At 42.1% G+C, this 20,730-nt stretch overlaps 1 protein-coding gene across 1 annotated transcript in view; it reads right to left on the bottom strand.

Moving 5' to 3' along the window:
* Nucleotides 1-20,730, bottom strand: part of PI4KA (phosphatidylinositol 4-kinase alpha) — a 100,847-nt gene that overhangs the window by 78,020 nt on the left and 2,097 nt on the right. The window contains exons 2-6 of the mRNA XM_045819751.1: nt 7,371-7,487; nt 5,105-5,198; nt 3,721-3,809; nt 1,382-1,454; nt 471-730 (exon numbers count right to left, since the gene is read on the bottom strand). Coding sequence (XP_045675707.1) covers nt 471-730; nt 1,382-1,454; nt 3,721-3,809; nt 5,105-5,198; nt 7,371-7,487 — 633 coding nt within the window. The remainder of the gene's footprint in view (nt 1-470; nt 731-1,381; nt 1,455-3,720; nt 3,810-5,104; nt 5,199-7,370; nt 7,488-20,730) is intronic.

Here is a 20,730-nt window from a genome sequence, read left to right on the forward strand (position 1 = left end):
GTAGTTGTACTTCAAGGTGTAGTTCAAGACTCACCTTCTCCGTGAAGCTCACCAGAACTACAGCATTCTCTACTATATACCAAATCATATATATATATGTATGAATTATATATAAATTCTTCCTCTCTAGACATACATTTTATACTTGATTACTAAGCAGAATCAGTCTCACATTTTGCATCTACCTTTTCTCCCTGAGTCTATTATATACTTCTTCAGGGCACCAACTATCTCCCACTCAGAACAGATTTTGGCACCTAACTGCTAGGAAACAAATACTTCATGACTAGGAGATGAAGCCACTAATAAACTATAAAAAGGACAAGGGAAGCTTTTATCCTGAAGAGAATTCCAGTGAGGACGTTTTGTTCTCTAACTTCCCCCAAGCAACTTCCAAGCGGGACTTTCTCCACGGGAACCCTTAAACAAGACCCCTCCCCTCTGCTCTCTCCCCAGAAGTGCAAGCCCACCTGAGAGATGCTGGACACGCTGCTGGTCTTCCTCTTCAGGGTGCCCTCCTGGCACACAGTCAGCAAGTTGCTGGGGAGGATGGAGCGAAAGTCGTTGAAGGAACGCCTCCGCACGCCTTCCAGCTCCTCCGGGACTCGGAGGGAATGCGGAGGGACTTTGGGGAAGAGTTTGGAGAGGAGAGACTCCTCTATGTTGCTGTAGCGCCCAAACGCCCGTGAGATTCCAATCAAACATGGGATGGCATATTTGCAAAGGTATTCTAGATGGCAAAGTAAGAATGTTCTGATATCAGAAAGTTACCTGTGAGAGAACCGTACCCTACCAACTTGTAACACTGGCTCACATATCACAGCCCACCCACTAATAAACCTGAAGGGTTAGAATAAGCCACAGTGACAGGGTCAATGCAAAGGGCTGTCCGATGATATTTTCAATCTGGCATTAACAATAACTCCAGACTATGCCTGCATCACACACAGCTGCCTCCTCTAGGAGGTCTGGGTTTATTCTTATTCATGGCACATCCAAATCAGTTATACAGCTAAGTCACGTTATCAGGCATCTTTACTATATTTAAACAGTGTATTTATTGTTCCCAGGATCATACTGTTAGCCTTACTCTAGAGAAAAATGACCTTTGGAAATCAGACATGTTACAGGTGAAGAAACTTAGACCCAGAAGGATGAGGTGACTTGCCCAAGGTCACTCAGCATTTTCAGGTGGCAAAGCTGTGCTCATGGCCCCCGTGTGACCTCTTAGCTAACACACAGCAAAGGCAACTAAAATAGGAGAGTTTTCATCTATGATGTACATGGGGTAATAAAGAATAGAAAAGAAGACTGAGGAAAAGCAAGGAAAAAATTAATCACAGAACAATTTTTTTTAAAGCTTTGATCTATATAATCATACCTTTTTCTTGAATCTCTAGAGCCTGGCACATTCCCAAAAGGACATGCAGAACCTGCAAAAGTGCCTCTAGAATCTGTAATATCCAAGGAAACAGAACAAACTTAGAAACAAAATCAGAAAAATATCACAAAATTAATCCAGAATTAGAAGAAGTTTCAGGCATTATCTTGTCCAACATCGTATCTGACACATAACTCCCACACAAAAGCTCTGCCGAGGGGCCAATCGGCTGGCCTTCCAGGGACAGACACCCTCCCTCTCGGGGCTGGTCCAGATTTCCTCCTAACATTGGGCCAATGGCGTCCGCCTAGTGCTCTGTACCCACCACGTCTTCCTCCATATTCTGCAAGCAGGTGTAGGCCCCCGAAACACCTTTTTATGGCTAAACACTTCTACTTCTTTTCATCCATTCCTTATGATTACAAGTCCTTTATGATGCTGACTGATGGCATCAGTTTTACTGTTGTACACTGTTTTAGAAATCTCCAATTGTAGTGTTCAGCATAAAACCTTTAATATTCCAGGGATGCTGGGACTTAACTGAGTAATCACCAAACTCAACACAGATACTAGACTTTCATGTATGTGTCAAAAGCTTTCTGGCAGCTTCTTTATACTGCTGGCTCAATGGGCTCACAGATAAACAGAATGCTTAAATTAACTTTAGTTCATTATTCTGGTTTTTGCTAATTACTGGAGTTGTGTTTTCTACAAATGAGGTTAACTTGCTTTCCCATTCATTCATGGACCTGGCTCATTTTGCTTCAACAGCAGGGGACAGGCTCCTGGGGACTTCTGCTGGGCTGGCGCCTCACCAGTCTCCCTTCGCAGTGGTCCTCCGGGCAGTTCCTGATGAACTGCTGTGGTGCTCAGCACATATCCCAGGACATCAGGAGAGGGTATGTCCAATGCCTTGGTGAAAACCAACTAGACTATACCCATCTCACTGCCCTCTATTACCAGTCTTAGAAAACCCAGGCAAAGAAGAAAATGAAGCTGGTTAATATGACTTGTTCATAATCAAGTCAAATTTCTTAATTTTGCTAATATTAAATGATGCTGAATAACCTATGAAGACTTGAAAAGAAATATTTTCTCCATTTCATATATTAATGTCATAGTCTTCAGTGTTAACCTCTCTGTTTTGATATCATTTAAGAAAAGCCCTTAACTTTCAACCTGTTAAGTTTTTAATAATATGTGATTCTAACGTATCTAGTTATCTCTTTAACCAACCTACAAACAAATAACTTAAACTAAGAAAGAAGAATGAAGAAGAATGTAATGGCAGAAATACTGACAACAGAATTTACAGTTTAATATCAAGGAAAGAGATTTTTAAAATTAAAAAACAGCCCTGGCTGGTAAAGCTCAGTGGATTGAGTGCTGGACTATGATACGAAAGGTCACTGGTTCGATTCCCAGTCAGGGCATATGCTTGGGTTGTGAGCCAGATCTCCATTTGCAGGTGAGTAAGAGGCAATCAGTCAATGTTTCTCTCTCACTTTCTCTCCCTCCCTTCCCTTCTCTCTGAAGTCAAATAAATAAAATCTTAAGAAAAACAAAACAAAACAAATACAAGATGCAAAAAGCTTAGTTATCAGGGAACATTTAGCATACAGGCGAGCAACCATGCACTTCTTGGCTGGACCTGAAAATAGCAGCATATAAAAACTGATTTTTTGCCCTGGCTGGTATGGCTCAGTGGATGGAGCACCAGCCTATGCACCAAAAGGTCGCTGGTTCAATTCCAATTAGGGCATGTGCCTGGGTGGTGGGCCAGGCAGGGGGAGTGCGAGAGGCAGCTGATCAATGTGTCTCTCCCTCTCTTTCGCCCTCCCTTCCCTTCTGTCTACAAGTAAATAAAATATTTTTTAAAAATTGATTTTCAAAATAATAAATTAGGAAAAAGTCTAGAGATTACAATCATATTCTTTGTTTTAAAAAGTATGAAAGGCATTTAAGTATCATTTGCAATAAAATAAACTAGAACCAAAAATATCTGAGCCCTTAAAGGATTAGCTTCCACTATCCAGAAAATTCTCTCCTATGAAAGACTTCAGTACCCAGTGTCCAGTCAGGAAAACCAGCTGCCTCTGCCTCTGGCTGCCTACCTCACAGGGCTATCTCGGAAAGCTGAATGAGATCAGACACAGGAGATGAGTGGGTAACCTGTAAAGTACTGTAAGCAAGTATTAAACATCTTAGGGATGCTGTTAACAGTATGAAATAAATGAACATGAACAACCCAATCACTTCAAATTTGCTTTGTTTAATCTTGTCATCACTTTGGGACTCTTTCTGATCTTACAGAAATGCACAATTCACCACACACTTACCTCATCCCTAAGTGAAGGGTCCCTGTAAGCCACATCAGAAAGCAAGGTTACCAGGCAGAAGCTGAAGCTCTCTGCAACTGGGAGGGCGCCTGGAATCCATAAAGACTCGAATCAGATCAGCACAAATGAGATGCTGGGCCACACCTACTCGTCACCCAATTCAGTATGTTCCTTTTCTCACACGGCCTGCCAGGGGACCAGTTTAAAGTGGCAGCTGCCCTCACTGAAATGAATCTCAGAACAGATGCGGTCCCAACCTGCTTGCTGAGAATGCCCCAACTTTTCTTTTAATAAAATATTTTGGTTCAGTAAACATAAATGCTTCCTGAGTCAGTTTATAGTTTATGAGATTATACAGCCTCTCGGCATGATAAATTCCATTTTTTATTCCTAACCCAAACAAAAGCAAGAAATCAATCTTGATAGTGTATGAGACGCAGGATATGGAGGCTAGCTGTCAAACACGTATTACCACTACTTTATACTAAATTAACCAAATTAAACATTGGTATTTTCTTTTCTGCTTTATTTTGACAAATGAAGAAAATCTTTTTTAAAAAATTTATTGACTTTAGAGAGAGACAGGAAAAAAGAGAGAAACGTTAACTTGTTGTTGCACTCATCTGTGCATTCACTGTTTGATTCTTGTGCGTGCCCTGACTGGGGATGCAACCGCAATGCTTGTGTATCAGGATGACGCTACCAACTACGCTACCCAGCCAGGATAATGGAGAAAATCTTAGTAAGAACTTCCAAAGAGTTGCTCTATTTCTCATAGGTTTTTAAGCCCTCCCACTACTGAGCCTCTTAGCAGGGAAGTTCTCAAAAGCACAGTCTCAAGGTCAAGAAAGGAGCACTATACCCAACTAACCAAAAGAGAAGAAGCAATTCTACCAAGTGCACCTTCAAAATGTTAGAACCTCTGCTGTGTACATCCAATCACTACTTAATATATAATCAATTTTGAATACTAAACATTTAATCAAAGATACAGAATTACCTAGTTTTATGACCATACGCATAATGCATGGCAGAAAATTGTTACATTTCTACTTTTGCACTTATTTTAAGATGCAGTTCCAGGTCATTCTCACACTTGACTGTGTATCCAAATCACATGGAAGGCTTGCTAAAATGCAGACTGACTGCTTCCTGGCCCTAGTTCCTTTCTTTCCTTTCTTTTTTTTTCTTAATTTTTATTAAGAGTTCACTTGAGCCAAACTGACATATATGCTGGGGAACAAGAGCTCAAATGCTCCCTGACCCTAGTTTACAATCAGTAGCAACTTAACTGATGTGTCAGTATAATTAAACATTTAATTCTTACAAATAATGAACATATATATTCTTCCTTGCGTTCAGAGAACACATTCTACAAAATTACCTCTGCCTTTACGAGCTGTGCTTTCTTCTACCCAATATACTTTTGGAAGACCTTTAAGAAGTCGAAGAAGGTAAGGAACCACAGAATCTTTGTGCTTAAAGGAAAAAAAAAAACAGATTATAGTTAAAATACATGACTGGTAGCTATTTAGCATAGATTGAGCCCAAAGCAAAGTATATCCACACCCTAATCATCTCAAAGAGGAACATTCACACGGCATACCACCCTTCTGGTTTTCCATCAGCTCAAGTGCCTAAGGGCAGTGCTAAGACCTGCCAGCAGGAGCTGACTGCCAGCCTGGCTCTGGCCTCCTCTGGGGAGGAGGCACCTGGAAGGTGCCCTCAGGGAGGGCTCTCCAAAAGAAGGTATGTGTGTGCACAAGCACTCAAAACTGCCTTCACTAAGAGGTGCTCAGATTGCCCCAGACCCTTCAGTGGGCTCCAGGATCATATTCTCTGGACTGGAAGGAAGCTTGCAGCTACATGCTTCTAAACTTGGTGATGCTTCTGTTGTTCGTGGCCCTTACTTGCTTTGTGTTTTTGTTTTGCTTTTATATTCTGCTTCACTTTTCCTTTAGCTCTTCTTGAATTAAATATTACTTTATAGCCATCATCAGTCAATGAAAATTCACTTTCTTCTAGTTTCCAAACTAGTCAATCGGCATATAACTTCATCACCTTCCACTATCGGCTCTTTTGGTTGTTTCCCTATTTACAGATGCTCCACTTAAAAAGTAGGTAAGTGTGCTGCGAAGAAGCGGAATGCTATTTGATGTTCTGAAATACTGAAAAAACATGTGGTTCTGAATACACGGCTGCAAGTTCTGTCAACTCCTCCCACTGAAAGGCGGAGGTGAATTCACCTCTCCTGGAAAATGGGCTGCCTTAGAGACTTGCTTCTAGTGGATCTCGACTGTTGTACACATGAGACTGCCTTCCCAGGCTGGGTTAGAGAATGCAGTGCAGCTTCCACCTGGCTCCTTCTCAGGACACTCGTCCTTGGAACCCAGACAATATGGTGTGACACAAAGACACAGCTTGGGCCACGTGGAGAGGCCTTGTATACAGAGGTGACCTGGGCAAGAGTCCCAGCCAGGATTAACCCCCAGATATGACATGAATGGGCCTTCAGGTGATTCCAGACCCCAGCCTTCAAGCCATCCCAGGTGATACCAAATGGAGCAGAAACAGTGACTCTTCTGGGTTCTGTCTAAATTGCAGATTCATGAGAAAAAAAAAAGTGTTGTATTAAGTCACCAGGTTTTGAGATAGTTTGTCATACCACAACTGTAACTGATAACCAGAGAACTTTCTTTAGTGAAAACAAAACAATTTCTCCTCTAATAGATAAAAAGGAGCTGACTACAACATCTGTCCAGGATCCTAGTATGCTAACAGACACAGAACTCCCAAGGGCTCTGCAAGGCAGTCACAACACACTCACGGAGATGTACAGTACAGCATAGATAATACAGCCAATAACACTGTAAGAACGATCAGGCGGGTACTTGAATCATCAGGAGGATAACTTTATAAATTACATAACCGTCTAACTGCTGTGCTGTACACCTGACATGAATATAAAATAATGTTGATATTGAATGCCAACTATAATGAAAAATAAAATTAAAAAACATACCTAATAGTCAAAAAATATGTATGTGATAAAAAATTCACTTTTTGCATTAAAATATTTTATATCCAAAATGCATAATAAAAATGTAGGATTAAACACGTTATTATGATCTTAAGAAAAGAAAGGCACATTAACACATACTCTAAAACTTAATCTATATCTATCATGATTTTGAAAAAGATATTATATCAAAATTGTTGCAAAGAATATTGTTCTTTTGGAAGGAAAAAAAGTAGTTACTCTGAGTCTGATTAATGAACATTTTACCTGAGACTGAAAAATCAAGTCTACTCTGGAGGACACACAATCACTTCACAAAACTTTTTAACTAACTTTCTGGCAGGTAAACAAACAAGCAAACAAAAAAATCTAACTTTTAACAGCATAATTTATTCACACAGTTCAAAAAACAAAATTTCATAAGATGTACATTAAAAAATCTCATTCCTGAAGAAAGTTTCATTCTCACTTGTTCCACCTATTCTATCCCGCCCACCACTAACCACTCTTACTAGGTTTGTATGCATTCTTCTAGTACTGCTTTGGGACACATAAGCATGGTATAAATTTAAGTTCTAATTACACCCCCCTTTATACTGCCCGAAACACTTTCAATGTAGTGAAGACTTACCTGAAGGTCAGATTCAACGAGAAAAATGCCCAAAGCAATCACCGCATCTCTCCGCCTTTCATCTAATTGGAAGATCCCATGGAAATCTACTGGGCACATGCAAAGCAGCTTTTGGACCTAGAAAATGAGACCAAAAAATCCACAGATTAGAAAATTATCAACCCACATTCAGAATAAACCAATATCACAAAAGGCCAGTGAAGTTATATAACCAAAGCCAGTTTTTCCAATTTTAACATCATAAAGAGAACATCTCCGGCTGCAGAAATTACTGTAGACATGGCCTCAAAACACACACCCTGAGGAACCTGGGGAGAGGGTTACAACCATGCATACACAGAGGAGGCACAGCGCAATAGCTGACGGCTAACACTTTGGGGTCAGGACAGTGCACAGACCCCACTTCCCATGATGCCTATAAGCAGATTAGCCAAACCTACCTACAGACAGAGTGCCTCACCTTAAGTCTCTCTAAAAATCAAATGTGTGTAAAGCACTTAAGACTGTGCACAACACACAGTAACTGCTTAATAAACAATACCTGTTATTCCTGGATATGCCATAATAGTGGCTAGCAGAAGGCAAGCAGGCAATAAATCAGTAACTTACTGAATAAGCAGAAAAATCAGAATTATCTTCAAAACAAACCAACAGCAAATATGTCATAAAGGATTTACTATAAATAGGAAAAAAGATTATCTCAATCTTGAAAATCTCTGCCGCAGGAATCTCTTGAACAGAGCATTCACAAACACAGTGGCACAGCCCAGGCCGTTGGGAAAGCCCCACCCTTGCTGTTCAGAGAGCAGACCCAGTGATCCGTTCCCACTAGCACAGACAGAGACCTGATGGGAGGTTTTCATGACTTAAGACAAGTGTAGTGCTTGACGATCACCCTGAAAATGCATCAACCAGTTTCCACTGTAATTTTTAGAAAGAAAGCAAACTGCTTTGGTTTGCCTGGATTTTAAAAGCGCAAATACAAAGAGACAACACAGGCCTGAAAGAAAAGCCCCTTCTCACCTGAAGGATGCCAACGGTCTCTGTCCTAGCATGTTCCTTCTAGGAATGGCTGTACAGAATAATTACAGCCTTGGGCAAAGATTATGTAAAATACTTTCATCACAGTGTTGTAAGCAGTAATTGAAAACCAGAAATGGTAATGGAAAATGTATAATAAAGACATTAAAAAAAGAAAATCAGAAATAATCCAACATTAGATTAAATGATTTAACCAATTGATGAAATATTAGGTTGAATCACATGAAATAACTGATATTCAACCATTTTTTAACTACAAAAACAATACTTTCATAAAGTTTAACCTAATACTACAGACATTAAAAACGTCTTAAGAAGTATTAAGAAGGGTTCTTCTTAAGATAAACAATGACAGAACAAGGCTCTAAATGTTCTATAAAGTTACAAGAGGAATGATCCTGAATGACCATGTACAAAAAAAATACTGTAAGAAAGCATATCAAAATGTTAATAGTTTTGAGGGGCAGGATGACCAGTGATTTTACATGTCTTCTTTGTGCTTTTTCATATTTGCCAAAATACGCTCTAGGGGAAAATATTACTTAGGTAATGAGGATAAAGCATCCAGTAGGCTAAAATAAAAAACATATACCTATGGGGGGAGGAGAAATCCATGCTTTTTTTATTAATTGCGTAGGCAAAAGAGTATAAAGTAATAACAAGAGAGGGACAGAAATGTTAAAACTTCCACTTTCTCCAGTGTTCTTCCACAAGAAGAATATGCTCCACAACCAGACGGAAAAACAAAACATAACAAAGACCTGCAGACCAACCACAATAAAGTGGTTACTTCCAGAGGCTCTAGCCGCTTTCACAGAAGAATCACGTACCTTGACAGAAAAAGCCTCTCAAGAAACATCCCTGTAAATAAGAGATGGAAGGAAGGTGGATTTCTATCAAAATGAGTCAGTGTGATGCTGAGAATGTTGGTTATGGATCAACAGGTAACGAGACAGAAGAGTATGGGGCCCTGCCAAAGTCCATGAACTTTGCCCTGTCCCATACAACACTTAATCGACACTCTGCTTGAATACACAAGGACATATACTGCCTCATACCTGGGAGGCAAGACTAATGTGCCCGAAGACAGAATGGAGACTCAGAAACTCATCAAAACTGGCACAATCTCACCACTAAATATGGAAAAGAGTAACCATACAAAGAAAGGTAACCTGTCAATATTCCCACATGACACACACATACACTTAAAATTTTAAATATTTTTGCTCTCAGCTCCTTTCTCTGTCCCTACTGATTGCTCTGGGGGCAGGGTAAGGATTGTTTTCTTTTTGTGGCTATGAATACATTTAATCTTGACAATTTTTAGGGCAGTGAATTGCACATGAACTTTGGAGTTAGAGCCAGAGTCACATTCTGGCCCTGGCACGGCCAGCTTGGGTGACACGCTGAGCCTCAGCTTCCCTGTCTGTACAGCAGTCCCTGCAGAGCTAGATAAGACCTGAACTCGGGACTCACTTCCCAGGACATGATAAACATTGTCCATGCTATATTGCTCTTCAATAACACCTTTCAAATGGCTTGCGTAAGAGTTAATCAAATCAATACGCTTTTAACTCACTCTTTACCGGGCACCTATTTTGTGGGAGATACGGCCTTGAGAACTGCGGATGCAGAGTAAACCCGGCAGACTGGCCCCTGCCCTCATTCTACATCCGAACAGACAGACCAGGTAACTATCAGATGGGACAGGGTCAAAACAAAGACAGATTTAAAATAAGAAGCTTAATTCTCACTGTTGAAATAAGGGAAGCCATTTCCCTCTTCTCCTTTTTCTTTGTTCATTTACACTGAAAACTCACTATTGTACTTTCTGGAAATGTACATAAATTTTGCTGAAGACCAGACTGGCAATTTGTAAGCTTTATGACTTAGGAATGTCTTTCTCAAAAACCTGGAAGCCATCTTTGGAATGTAAATATCAAGGGGGACAGCACCCCTACCTCCCAGGTTCTGTGGGAGGGCAGGAACCTAACTCCAGTAAGGCTCCTTGCTCTAAGTTGAGAAACAACCTCCTGTCATAAAGATAGTTCACTTTTCCTCTAATTAAACCAAGGAGCTGACACAGACTCCAATTACCAGGTAAATGAACTGTGTGTGACAGAGGGTGCTGTCAGGTCTTCTTACCTGAGAACTAGTTATGGTTTCCTCTGAAAACATGTGTGTGGTGGGTTGTATCTGCCTGGCTGTGCACATGGCTGAGACTTCTTTCTGCTTCTGCAATCTCTTAGTGGATGGCCTGTGATGCATATCATGTTCTGGTTTAATGCTTATTCAGTAATAAAAGTGTTTTCTTTCTCTACTACCTTTGTGGTAAGCGTGTCTGGGTTGAGAGGTTTTGTTTTTAATTTTCTTTCCCTAACGACAGTGCCTGCAGGACGACTTTCGATGGGGTGATCAAAGAAGGCCTCTTTAAGAAGGTGCCCATTATATTGGGACTGATTAAGGAACCCACCAGGCTCTGGCTGGTATGACTAAGTGGATTGAGCATTGGCCTATGAATTGAAAGGTCACTGGTTCAATTCTCGGTCAGGGGACATGCCTGGGTTGAGGGCTAGGTCCCCCGGTGGGGACATGCAGGAGGCAACCAGTTGATATTTCTCTCACACATCGATGTTTCTTTCCCTCTCTTTTTCCCTCCTTCTCCTCTCTCTAAAAATAAATAGATAAAAATTTAAAAAAGGAATCAGCCAGGACAAATCTGGAAGGAGAATCAGGAAAGAGCAGTCTGGCAGAGATGGCTAGGGTGGCAGCACTGTAGGAAAGGGACAGCAGGGGTGCCCAGAAGTCCAAGTGCAAGCACAGGCAGCCCCACAGGCCAGGTTGGGAGCCTGGACTGTACTCTAACAGCAATGGGAAGCCACAACCACTGAGGCACACACAGAGACCTTAATGACTCACGTTAAGAATTGAAGTTTAGAAAAATCCTCTGGTTGCTACAAGAATAAATTTTGGAGGACAAGGGTGAAGGCAGAGAGATGGGTCGATAGTCCTCCAGGAAGTAGTCCAGGCAGAGGCAGCAGTGACCAGAACAAGCAAAGACAGAAACAGACCAGCTTACATGTTTCAGAGGAAGAGTTTACAGACTTGATGATGGGCGGCGTACAGAAGTGAGGGAAAGATTATTTCAGCTGCCTCTTTGACACACTGAAAAGTACCCAAAGTCAGACATCCAGGACACATGAGGTCTAGAAACATTCCATACAAGGAGCGGTCAAAGGAGTGTTTAGCCTGGAGACAATCAGGCTATTAGGTGACCAGTTCCAGTCTTCATGTGTTTGAAGGGCTCCAATGACATCATCAATAACAGCAGCTACCCCACTGTTATTGTTACAGTTATTAGTGCATGTATCTGTCTGCACACTAACTGGTAAGCTCCTTGGGCAAAAATCATCTCTTACCTTTGCATCTCCATCTCCTCCACTGTGGACATTAGTGATAAGCGACACGCTCACTCCTGCCTGGGCCGCAGACCCTGCCCGTCTATTCTTCCTTATTGCCCAAAATTCACTCTGACCAGTGTGGCAGGTTTTTTTCTCAATCCAGATCCTCTCCTATTTGGGGCATGCTGCCAGCCCATCCTGGCACTTGTCCCAGAGGGCAGAGGCAAACCGTAAGGTCTCCTCCTTTAAGTCAAATGTAATAAATGGATTTCTCCTCGCAGGACAGGTGTTCTGGGTTGGGTCTGTTTGCTAGTTTTTTTTGTTTTTAGGTATTACACTCTTACCGGAAACGAATTACTCAGAAAGGGCACAGGCATGCACTCCAGCAATAACCCAGGATAAGTTTTCGTCATCATGAACATGTCTCCACCCCACCGCCCATGCTGAAGGACCACCAACAACTCCCAAACATATGCAGGGTCATAGATGAAGGTCTCTCACAGAGTCAACTGCCAAACATCCACTTGCGGGCATATTGGTGTATGTTATTCTACCCTGTGTTAGAGGTTACACATAATCTTAGGCAACAGGTTCTTAACTAGGCCTCTCTCTGACTTCTGTCTCTCCCTACTCCAACGCCACCACTATCTGTGCATGCACTTGCAATGGCTCCCTGCCACAATGAACACACCACGCGCACTCCCACCCTGGCAATGAGATCTGCTCCCAACTTCCCCTGAACACCGAGACCCGAATACAACACCCACTTCCCCTTGCTTGGCCTTTCCCATGGTCTTCACCCACCCAGAACGTTTCATTCAACCTGCCTCACCTCTTCTATAAAAATTCTACCCATCTATCTCATGTCTCCTGCTTCTCAAAGCTTTTCCAGTCAGACTCTGCAAAGTTTTTAAATTATTTTTTATCCTCACCTGACGACATTTTTTATTGCCTTTAGAGAGAGAGGAAGGGGGAGAAAGAAAGAGAGATTAAAAAAAATCCATCAATGTGAGAGAGAAATATTGATTGGTTCCTTCTTGTACGCTCCCCAACTGGGGATTGAACCCGCAACCTGGGTATGTGCCCTGACTAGAAATTGAACCCACCACCACTTGGTTTACAGGATGATGCTCCAACCAACTGAGCCACACTGGCCAAGGCCAGACCCTACAATGGGATGTGATCTCTCCCATCATACCTCTCTGTAGCCCACCAAGAACTCTGTACTTCTCTTGAGGTAATTATCTTTTTTATATCTTGTTTTGATGTTACTTGTATATTTACCTTCTACTCCCTGCAAACAGGACTGTGTCACCCTAATCAACTGCATCTACTACACCCTGCTTAACCAGAAACTTAACAGCTACTTAGTGGACCTAAAGGGGCCAGTGCTGCAGGGAATTAAGGAAATAAGAAGGAAAGAAAACAGACTACCACTAGAACGCAGGCTTCCTAAGGGTTTACGTACATTCTGATAATTGTCATATAACCAGTACCAGGCATAGCGCTGGCATGCAGTTGGCATGAACAAATATGTGCTGCGTCATCAAATGAATGGAAGGATGGTTGGAAGAACAATCAAAGCAATGTATAATATGATATACAGCCACACCCTTACAAGCCTTACAATCCATTGAGAGTTACAAAACCATAAAAAGGACATGACAGTTAGTGAGTAACACAAGTCAGTCACCAAACGGACAGCCCAGAAAACCTGGCATGAGGTCCAGGCTCTGATGCAAAATGCCCTCAGAAACTGAGACTCTTGGAGAAAAACATGTGAAGACTTGAACCCAGGCCTGACAGAAGTTGTCACACATCAGATAAGGGAGAACCAGTTCCCAGGAGCTTGCCACTCTGCAAATACAAACAGCTACCAGTTCAGGAGCACTTATAATGTGGCCAGGCGCTGGTCTGCACTATCTTATCTAATCTGTGAATTATCTTCATTCTACGGAGTAAACAACCGAGACACAGAGAGGTCAAAGTCCTAATGCAGGATAAAGCTTTGATGGTATAATTCAAAAATGAGAACAGATAATAACTGAAATTTTTTGTCAGAATTTTACAACACACTAACAAGTTGTTTTGGGCAGGGGTGTAGAGCTTGTCATTGTAAAAAGTCATTAAGCTCAAAACGGACAGAGAGCCAGGGGCACTCCCATTTACAAAAAGGATCCAGAGGGGCTTTACACACTACTTTACGGGGAAAATAAGTCAAGGACCACAGGGAGGCAACAGAGGTAACTCACACAGACTTTGATAAGAGCTCCTGACAGCACTTTAACTCAAGACTATTAAAAGAGAGGGAATTTAGCCCTGACCGGTGTGGCTCAGTTGTTTGGGTATTATCCTGCAAAGCAAAGTCACCGATTCGATTCCCGGTCAGTGCACATGCCTGGGTTGTGGGTTTGGTCCCCAGTTGGGGCATGTGTGGGAAGCAGCCAGCTGATGTTTCCCTCCCTTCCCCACTCTCCAAAAATTAATACGAGGGGAGGGAAGGGAATGAGAATTTAGACTGCCAAGGTAAGGAAATGCTAAACCAAGGAGAAAATAAGATGCCCTCACAAGTTGCAGATGAGAATCAGACATAACAGTACGTGTCAGTATGGTATTTGGGTCAAAATACAGCTATAATAATAGCATTAGCAGTTTTTTAAAAAAGCATACAACTTTTGTTACCCAAAACCTCTGGGAATAGTCTTTCTGGAGAAACAAAATTCCCTGAGAACTAAAGAAAAAGGTTTGAGTATTAGCAGTAGTTTTTTGGTATAAACCATGTTTTAGATTGTTCTTTCTCAAATGTACTTCTCCTTAGAGAACACTGAGCACGGTTCACACTCCTAAGTGATGCCAAGCTATGAGGATAAGCAGAGGTGACTGAGACCCGATCGATGCACGAGAAGCTGCAGGTGCAGGACGCATAGCACCTGCTCCTACAAGCAGCCTGGGCTGAGGGATTCATGAAAAACATTCTTTTGGTCATTGGTAGATGACTGCGTGACCCATTAACATGGCTTTCTACAACCGTCAGCACAGGCCTTTACACACCTCTAGTGAGCCACCATTCCTGAGCTCTTCCGGGTGCCTGGCAGGGTACTGCGTGTCCACCACACACCTCTGGTTCCTGGCACATCATTTCAACAGGCAGCGCCACAGTGACCAGGGGAGCTGCACGGAGTCATGAGGCTCTGATTTGCAGTCCGGCTCTGCCATTTCGCACCTCTGTCTCCACAGATAAGTGACAAAACCTACCTGAAGACCTCTGCCCTTCTGTCATATTTCCTTCTGTACGATGTGGACAAAACGCCAAGCATGTGCATATACAGAAACACATGCAATCTTGCCTGCGTGTCTTAAAATTATGCCAATATTACAAATCATCTCCCTCAAATCTCAGTTCTCTCATGTGCGTAAGAAAGACTAGACCAGTGTTTTGCAATGTCTGCTCCTGCAATAAAACTCTGTGATCCGAGAATGTCTGCGAGCAGCCATGAGGGAATAACAGGACCTGGGTTTACCTTCCTGCCATAAAACAACTACAAGAATGAACAAACATAAAAAACACTGGTTTCGCACACTGGATGGGGAGGACCGCGAGGCCTGGGAGAGCAGAAACAGAGTGGGCTCCGCAGCGCCCCGGCTTCCTGCCAGAAGACACTGAGGTCAGGGTGTGCTTTCTGACTGCACCAGAATAAAATTAGAAATCAACAACAAACATCTATAAATCCCCCAAATGTTGGAAACTACACAGTATACTTCTATATGCCTCCGAATCAAAGAAGAAATCACATGGGAAATTAGAAAAACATTTTAAGAGGAATAAAAAAGAAAACACATCTTACAAGATTTGTGGGATGTTGTTAAAGCAGCATTTGGAGAGAAATTTACATCTTTAAATACCATACTAGAAACAAAGAAAGATCCAAATTCCTGTGATCCTATAATTATATAATTTTAAGTTGCCCCAAAGATCTAATAGACTATTTTCCTAAGTGAGAAAAGACATCTAGGAAAACAATACCTAATACTCACACAAAATGTAATTTTCACAAATCTGTTTAAAGTGGTCTTAAAATAGTTCCATCTCTATGCCAATCACAATTGACATTTTTACTTTACTTATTCTTAATATTTTAAATTCTTCACCAATCCCCTAAAGGCTATAAAACAATTAAGCTGCTTTTAGGAAATAGTTGCAAATCATTTCCCCAACCTGCCTGGGGTGATCAGGCCCCGCCCCCCTCCTCAGTCTATTTTTGTGCCCGCCTAGCTCCCTAAGCTGCGATCACTGCAGCCTTCTCTGTAAGGTCATCAAAAGTGTCAGAAATTTTCTACCTCTGGCCCTTTGGACAAGCTGTACCCTCTGCTAAGAGTGCTCTTTTCCAGACTCTTCATTGGCCAACTTCTACTCATCTTTTAGCTGTGTTTAAAATCTTCCCTTACATCCATAGAAATACCCATTTCATCTCTACTGACATCATTTACCTTTTTTTAAATTGAGACAAAATTCATCGACAGCATTTACTTTTGTTTTGGGGTACTTGTTACCATTTTAAGTTATATTTACTTACAACTTTTTGTTTAATGTTTATTTGTCTGTCTTTCACTCTCCATGGTAAACTCCATGACAACAACACCATGTCTATTTATTCATCCCTTTAATGGGCCCCTTAAGGGCCCAGCACAGTGCTTGGCACACAGCAGGCACTCACAGATTTATTATATGAATGAGTGAATGTCACCATCTTTTGCTTTCATAATCGTGTAAGTGTCCTAAATCTAGGCTTCCAGACTAGCTCTAAACACAGAAACACTGAGACAAAAAGAATGGCTTGGGTAGCAGAAACAGAGCCTCTCAGAACTCAACAAATAAATCCAAGTGAGAACTGAGGACTTTTCCTCAACACGGTATTTATGTATCAGTTTATCACACAAATAAAAGTAGTATTCTGGATCGCTTGGCAAAAGAGGCCAAACATTTTTCCAAAATGTCAAGTTACACAAGAGAAGCAAATGCAAAAACAAATATATAAATAAGTCATTAGGACAATTAAGTACATAGATAAATATCAGCAACTAAAATCAACAACGAGAATAGCTGCTGGTGGGAACAACCACTGGGTACAAACTGCAAACACAGATCACAAAAAAAAGAGAATCTGCAGTACAGAGTCAGAAATAGAACATTTCTGCCCTCTGGGGGAGCAAAGAGCTAGTGACACATCAATTCCGAGACGCCCTAAGGCCGTCCACATCAACCATCCAGCCATCACAATCTTAAAGCACATCACTCTTGGGCCCTGAAACATTCAAGGGCATTTCCCTGTCTCATCAGTGAAATCCAAACTCTGAGTCTGGGACCACCTAAGAGGTCGCCTGCTTTCTCATCCAGCCTCATTTCCACTCTTTCCTTTACATATGCTGTTTCTGCCAACCTGTTACCTGTTGCTCCTCATTCTCCTCGGTGCTTTGACCTTGCCTTGCCAACCACATTAGGCATTACAAACGCCCATCCTCAGCACTTCCAAGCCTTCCCTACTTAAAATCTCAGGGGAAAGTAACTTCCTGGTAAGAGCCCACAACATTTTCACTTTCTTAGAGCACGTTTCATTTTTATCTTGTATTACCATCTTGCACGTACCTGTCAAGCACCACGGAGAAAAGGTATGCCCCCCCTGCCCCGCCCCAGCCAACTATCTGGACCTCCCAACTCACAAAATGCAAAATGCAAAACAGCAAAATGCAAAACAGCTAAATATCCTCCCATGGGATTTTTATTGAAAAGACACTTAGTGCACCACCACAGGATGTTTCTGGAGAGACACCTGGCCAGCCCAGCACTATCGTTGCTGCTATGTACCTGCAAATTAGCTGAGGACTGGGACTGCATGCGCACCTAGTAGGTCCAACTGTAGAAAATAAACTGTCTACAGCAAGCACAGCTAGGAGGCAGTATTCAAGCAACAGGGCTGCAAGTATGAAGAGAACGCTGAATTTGAATTTCCACAGAGCAGAAAACAAGAATGCAGCAGTATCACATACCCACTTCCACCTTATGGGGTTTTTTGGTTGTTTGTTTAACTCTTAATTTAACATAGACAACCATCGTCAAATATCATTACCCTGGGATCAAAAGAATAAGGTACCCTTTCATGCTTACTGAACTGGCAGGAAAAAAGAAATAAAATACAACTGGTGACGCTACAGACGAATATATATGCACAAGGTGTCCCGCTGATGCTATCATGGACGAAGTGTGAAGTGTGGTCCTTTGAAAACAACTGGGCAGTAAACATCACTACCCACCCGTGATTTAACTCAAGCATGGAATTCAGAAGATGGCAAAATGCTAGGTGTACAAACATGCTGTTTTTTTTACAGAGGGAAAACTAGAAAGTCTAGTTTAGTAAACGCTTAAGTAAATTATGGTCTGTCAAGACAAAAAAAAAATGGCATGCAGCCATGAAAAGAATAAATATGAGCTATTTTTGAAAAAAGATCATGACGTGAATACCGCTATATGCGGGTAAAGACTAAAAAGGCACTGTAAGAAATGAAAGTTCTGATGGGCTAATGTTATGAGCTGAATTGTGCCTCCCCCCGCAAATTCACATACTGAAGTCCTAACCCCCAGGTACCTCAGGATGCGACTGTATTGGAACACAGGGTCTTTAAAGAGGTAATTGGGTTAAAATGAGGTAATGGGGGGGCCAGTAATACCAATCTCACTGGTGTTCTCATGAGAACACATTCGGACCCAGACAGGCACAGAGGGGAGACTGGGACGATTCAGGGAGAAGACAATTTACAAGACAAAGGAAGAGGCCTCAAAAGAAACTAACACTATAGATATCTTCGTTTTGGATTTCTAGCCTCCAGAATAGTGAGAAAATAAACCTCTGTTGTTTAAGCCATGGTGGTGCTCTGTTATGGCAATCCTAGCAAACAAATACAGCTCATGTGGCATGTTTACAGGTAAAGACTTTCTTCTTCCACGTTTTTCTTGAAGTATTTTAGATTTAGTAACAATGGTTCTAGCAACATGATACCCTCTGCCAATGCTCACTCTCTCTCCTCTCACTCTGGGATTCTTTTCAATGTGGCCTCACACAGGAAAGGGAGCAAGGATAGAAAATTTTCAGCTGCATCATGCTGGAAAAAAAAATGCCATTACCATTATTTTTATTCCATGGCAGACCACTGTGAAGGACAAACTGGATAACCATGAACTGAAGAAAGCCCACTGCCCTCAGCATCTGCCCACACGTTGCTCCAATTATAGGTAAGAGCTAATCAGCTCATCTTCTAAGTACATCTGTCCACCAAGGAGGGTCCAGCCTGTCTCCAAAGCCGCAGCGCCATTTAAACATCAGATCAATAGTTAGCTAAGACGACCTTGAGATTCTGGCATTCCAAGAAAAGAAAGAGAAAGGATATTTTAGGACATGGGAAAGGACTCTACCCAAAGCCTCCTGAGGGTGAGAAGAGGAATGGAAGGGTAACAAATGCTCCTACTCTGCAGCTCTGCCCAGAATTCTCCACGTCCCAGGGTTTGGGGTCCATTAGTATGGCACCAGACAGAAGAGGAGAGGCAGAAACAGGACACCTGAATTCCTAGCCACAGAGGAGTATAACCAGGCAGAGCCAGGAGGAGGATGGACAGGGGCAGCTCAACAATGTTATGAAGACAGGCAAGAACCAGGAAAGCAGGGCAGGATGGCCAGGCATTTACAAATCAGCCAGAGGGAGTCTAGAAATCATCCACACATAGAGATTCCAGTGTACACTGAAATCTCTTCTCTAGTTTTCTCCTTTCACCCAGAGGGGAGAGTGTTGAGGACTGAGTGGAGCATGGTCTAGAGAGAGGGCTTCACTGAGGGTCCTCAGAGTTAGACTGCAATCCTGGGGATGCAACTCAGGGCTGAGACTCCAGCCTTAGGGACAAGCCCAGCAGAAAAAGGTCCAAGTTCATATATGGATCAGAGAATAGATGCCCGAGGGTCTTGGGTCTGGCTCCCTGAACATGGCAGGAGTCTGGTCACCTGACCTGGGACACAAGACTAGAGGGAGGACTTACGCAAGTCTGACTTGTTGCTGGTCACCTAAGTGACCGAATTAGGACTGTTTCTTATTTACCTGGTTTAGCATTAGGTGCTCAATAAATGTTTTCTGAATGAAAGGCTGAATTAAATAACAAAAAATAAAATCCACTGAGTAGCGATGAACTTGATTTCACAGCCTGGGATTAGAGTGGCATAAATAAACACAACTGTGGCACAGAGAGAGACAAAGACAGTGGAAGCTGCCATTAATGTGCCCCCAAAAAGCATATTAGGGCTGCCTGAGTTACCAAGGTATGAGCTGAGCTGTCAAGTCAAGTTCAGAAAACAGCCTTCCTCACGTCAGTCCTGTCTAGACTAAACCCTTCTCAGTCCGATCCCTTCTCTCTGGGAAAAGAGGGAAAATGGAAACAAAGAAATGGGGGGGGGGTATTTTTCAATATTCATCTTCCCCCTTAAGCTTCCATTTTTGTTATCCCAGATGGGTACTCAGAAATTCCTTCCCTCTTAAGAATCTCAAGAATCTTTTGCTTAGGTATGCTAAGGGCTTCTTTTTGGTAGGTTTAGAGGAGGAGAATGTAGTAAGCAGACAAATACTTTAAGACCAAATAGTAACAATGATCCCTATCATAATCAAGTCTCAATATCCTGGATGAGGATAAGAGGAATTCACACACACATATTTGATGGAATCAGCCACCTACGGAAGCCTCCTCTAAGAAAGAAGTTGTTCTGGGGTCCCCAAGACCACCCATATGTACATAGTTGTACTTGTGGCTAACTATTATGACAGTGGAAGGACATCAGCGAGGGAAAAACACAGGTAGAACCTGTAGAAACCCACGCACAGGCTTT

Source organism: Phyllostomus hastatus, unplaced genomic scaffold (assembly GCF_019186645.2).
Source record: "Phyllostomus hastatus isolate PE091 unplaced genomic scaffold, TTU_PhHast_1.1 phas_scaffold_387, whole genome shotgun sequence".
NCBI lineage: Eukaryota > Metazoa > Chordata > Mammalia > Chiroptera > Phyllostomidae > Phyllostomus > Phyllostomus hastatus.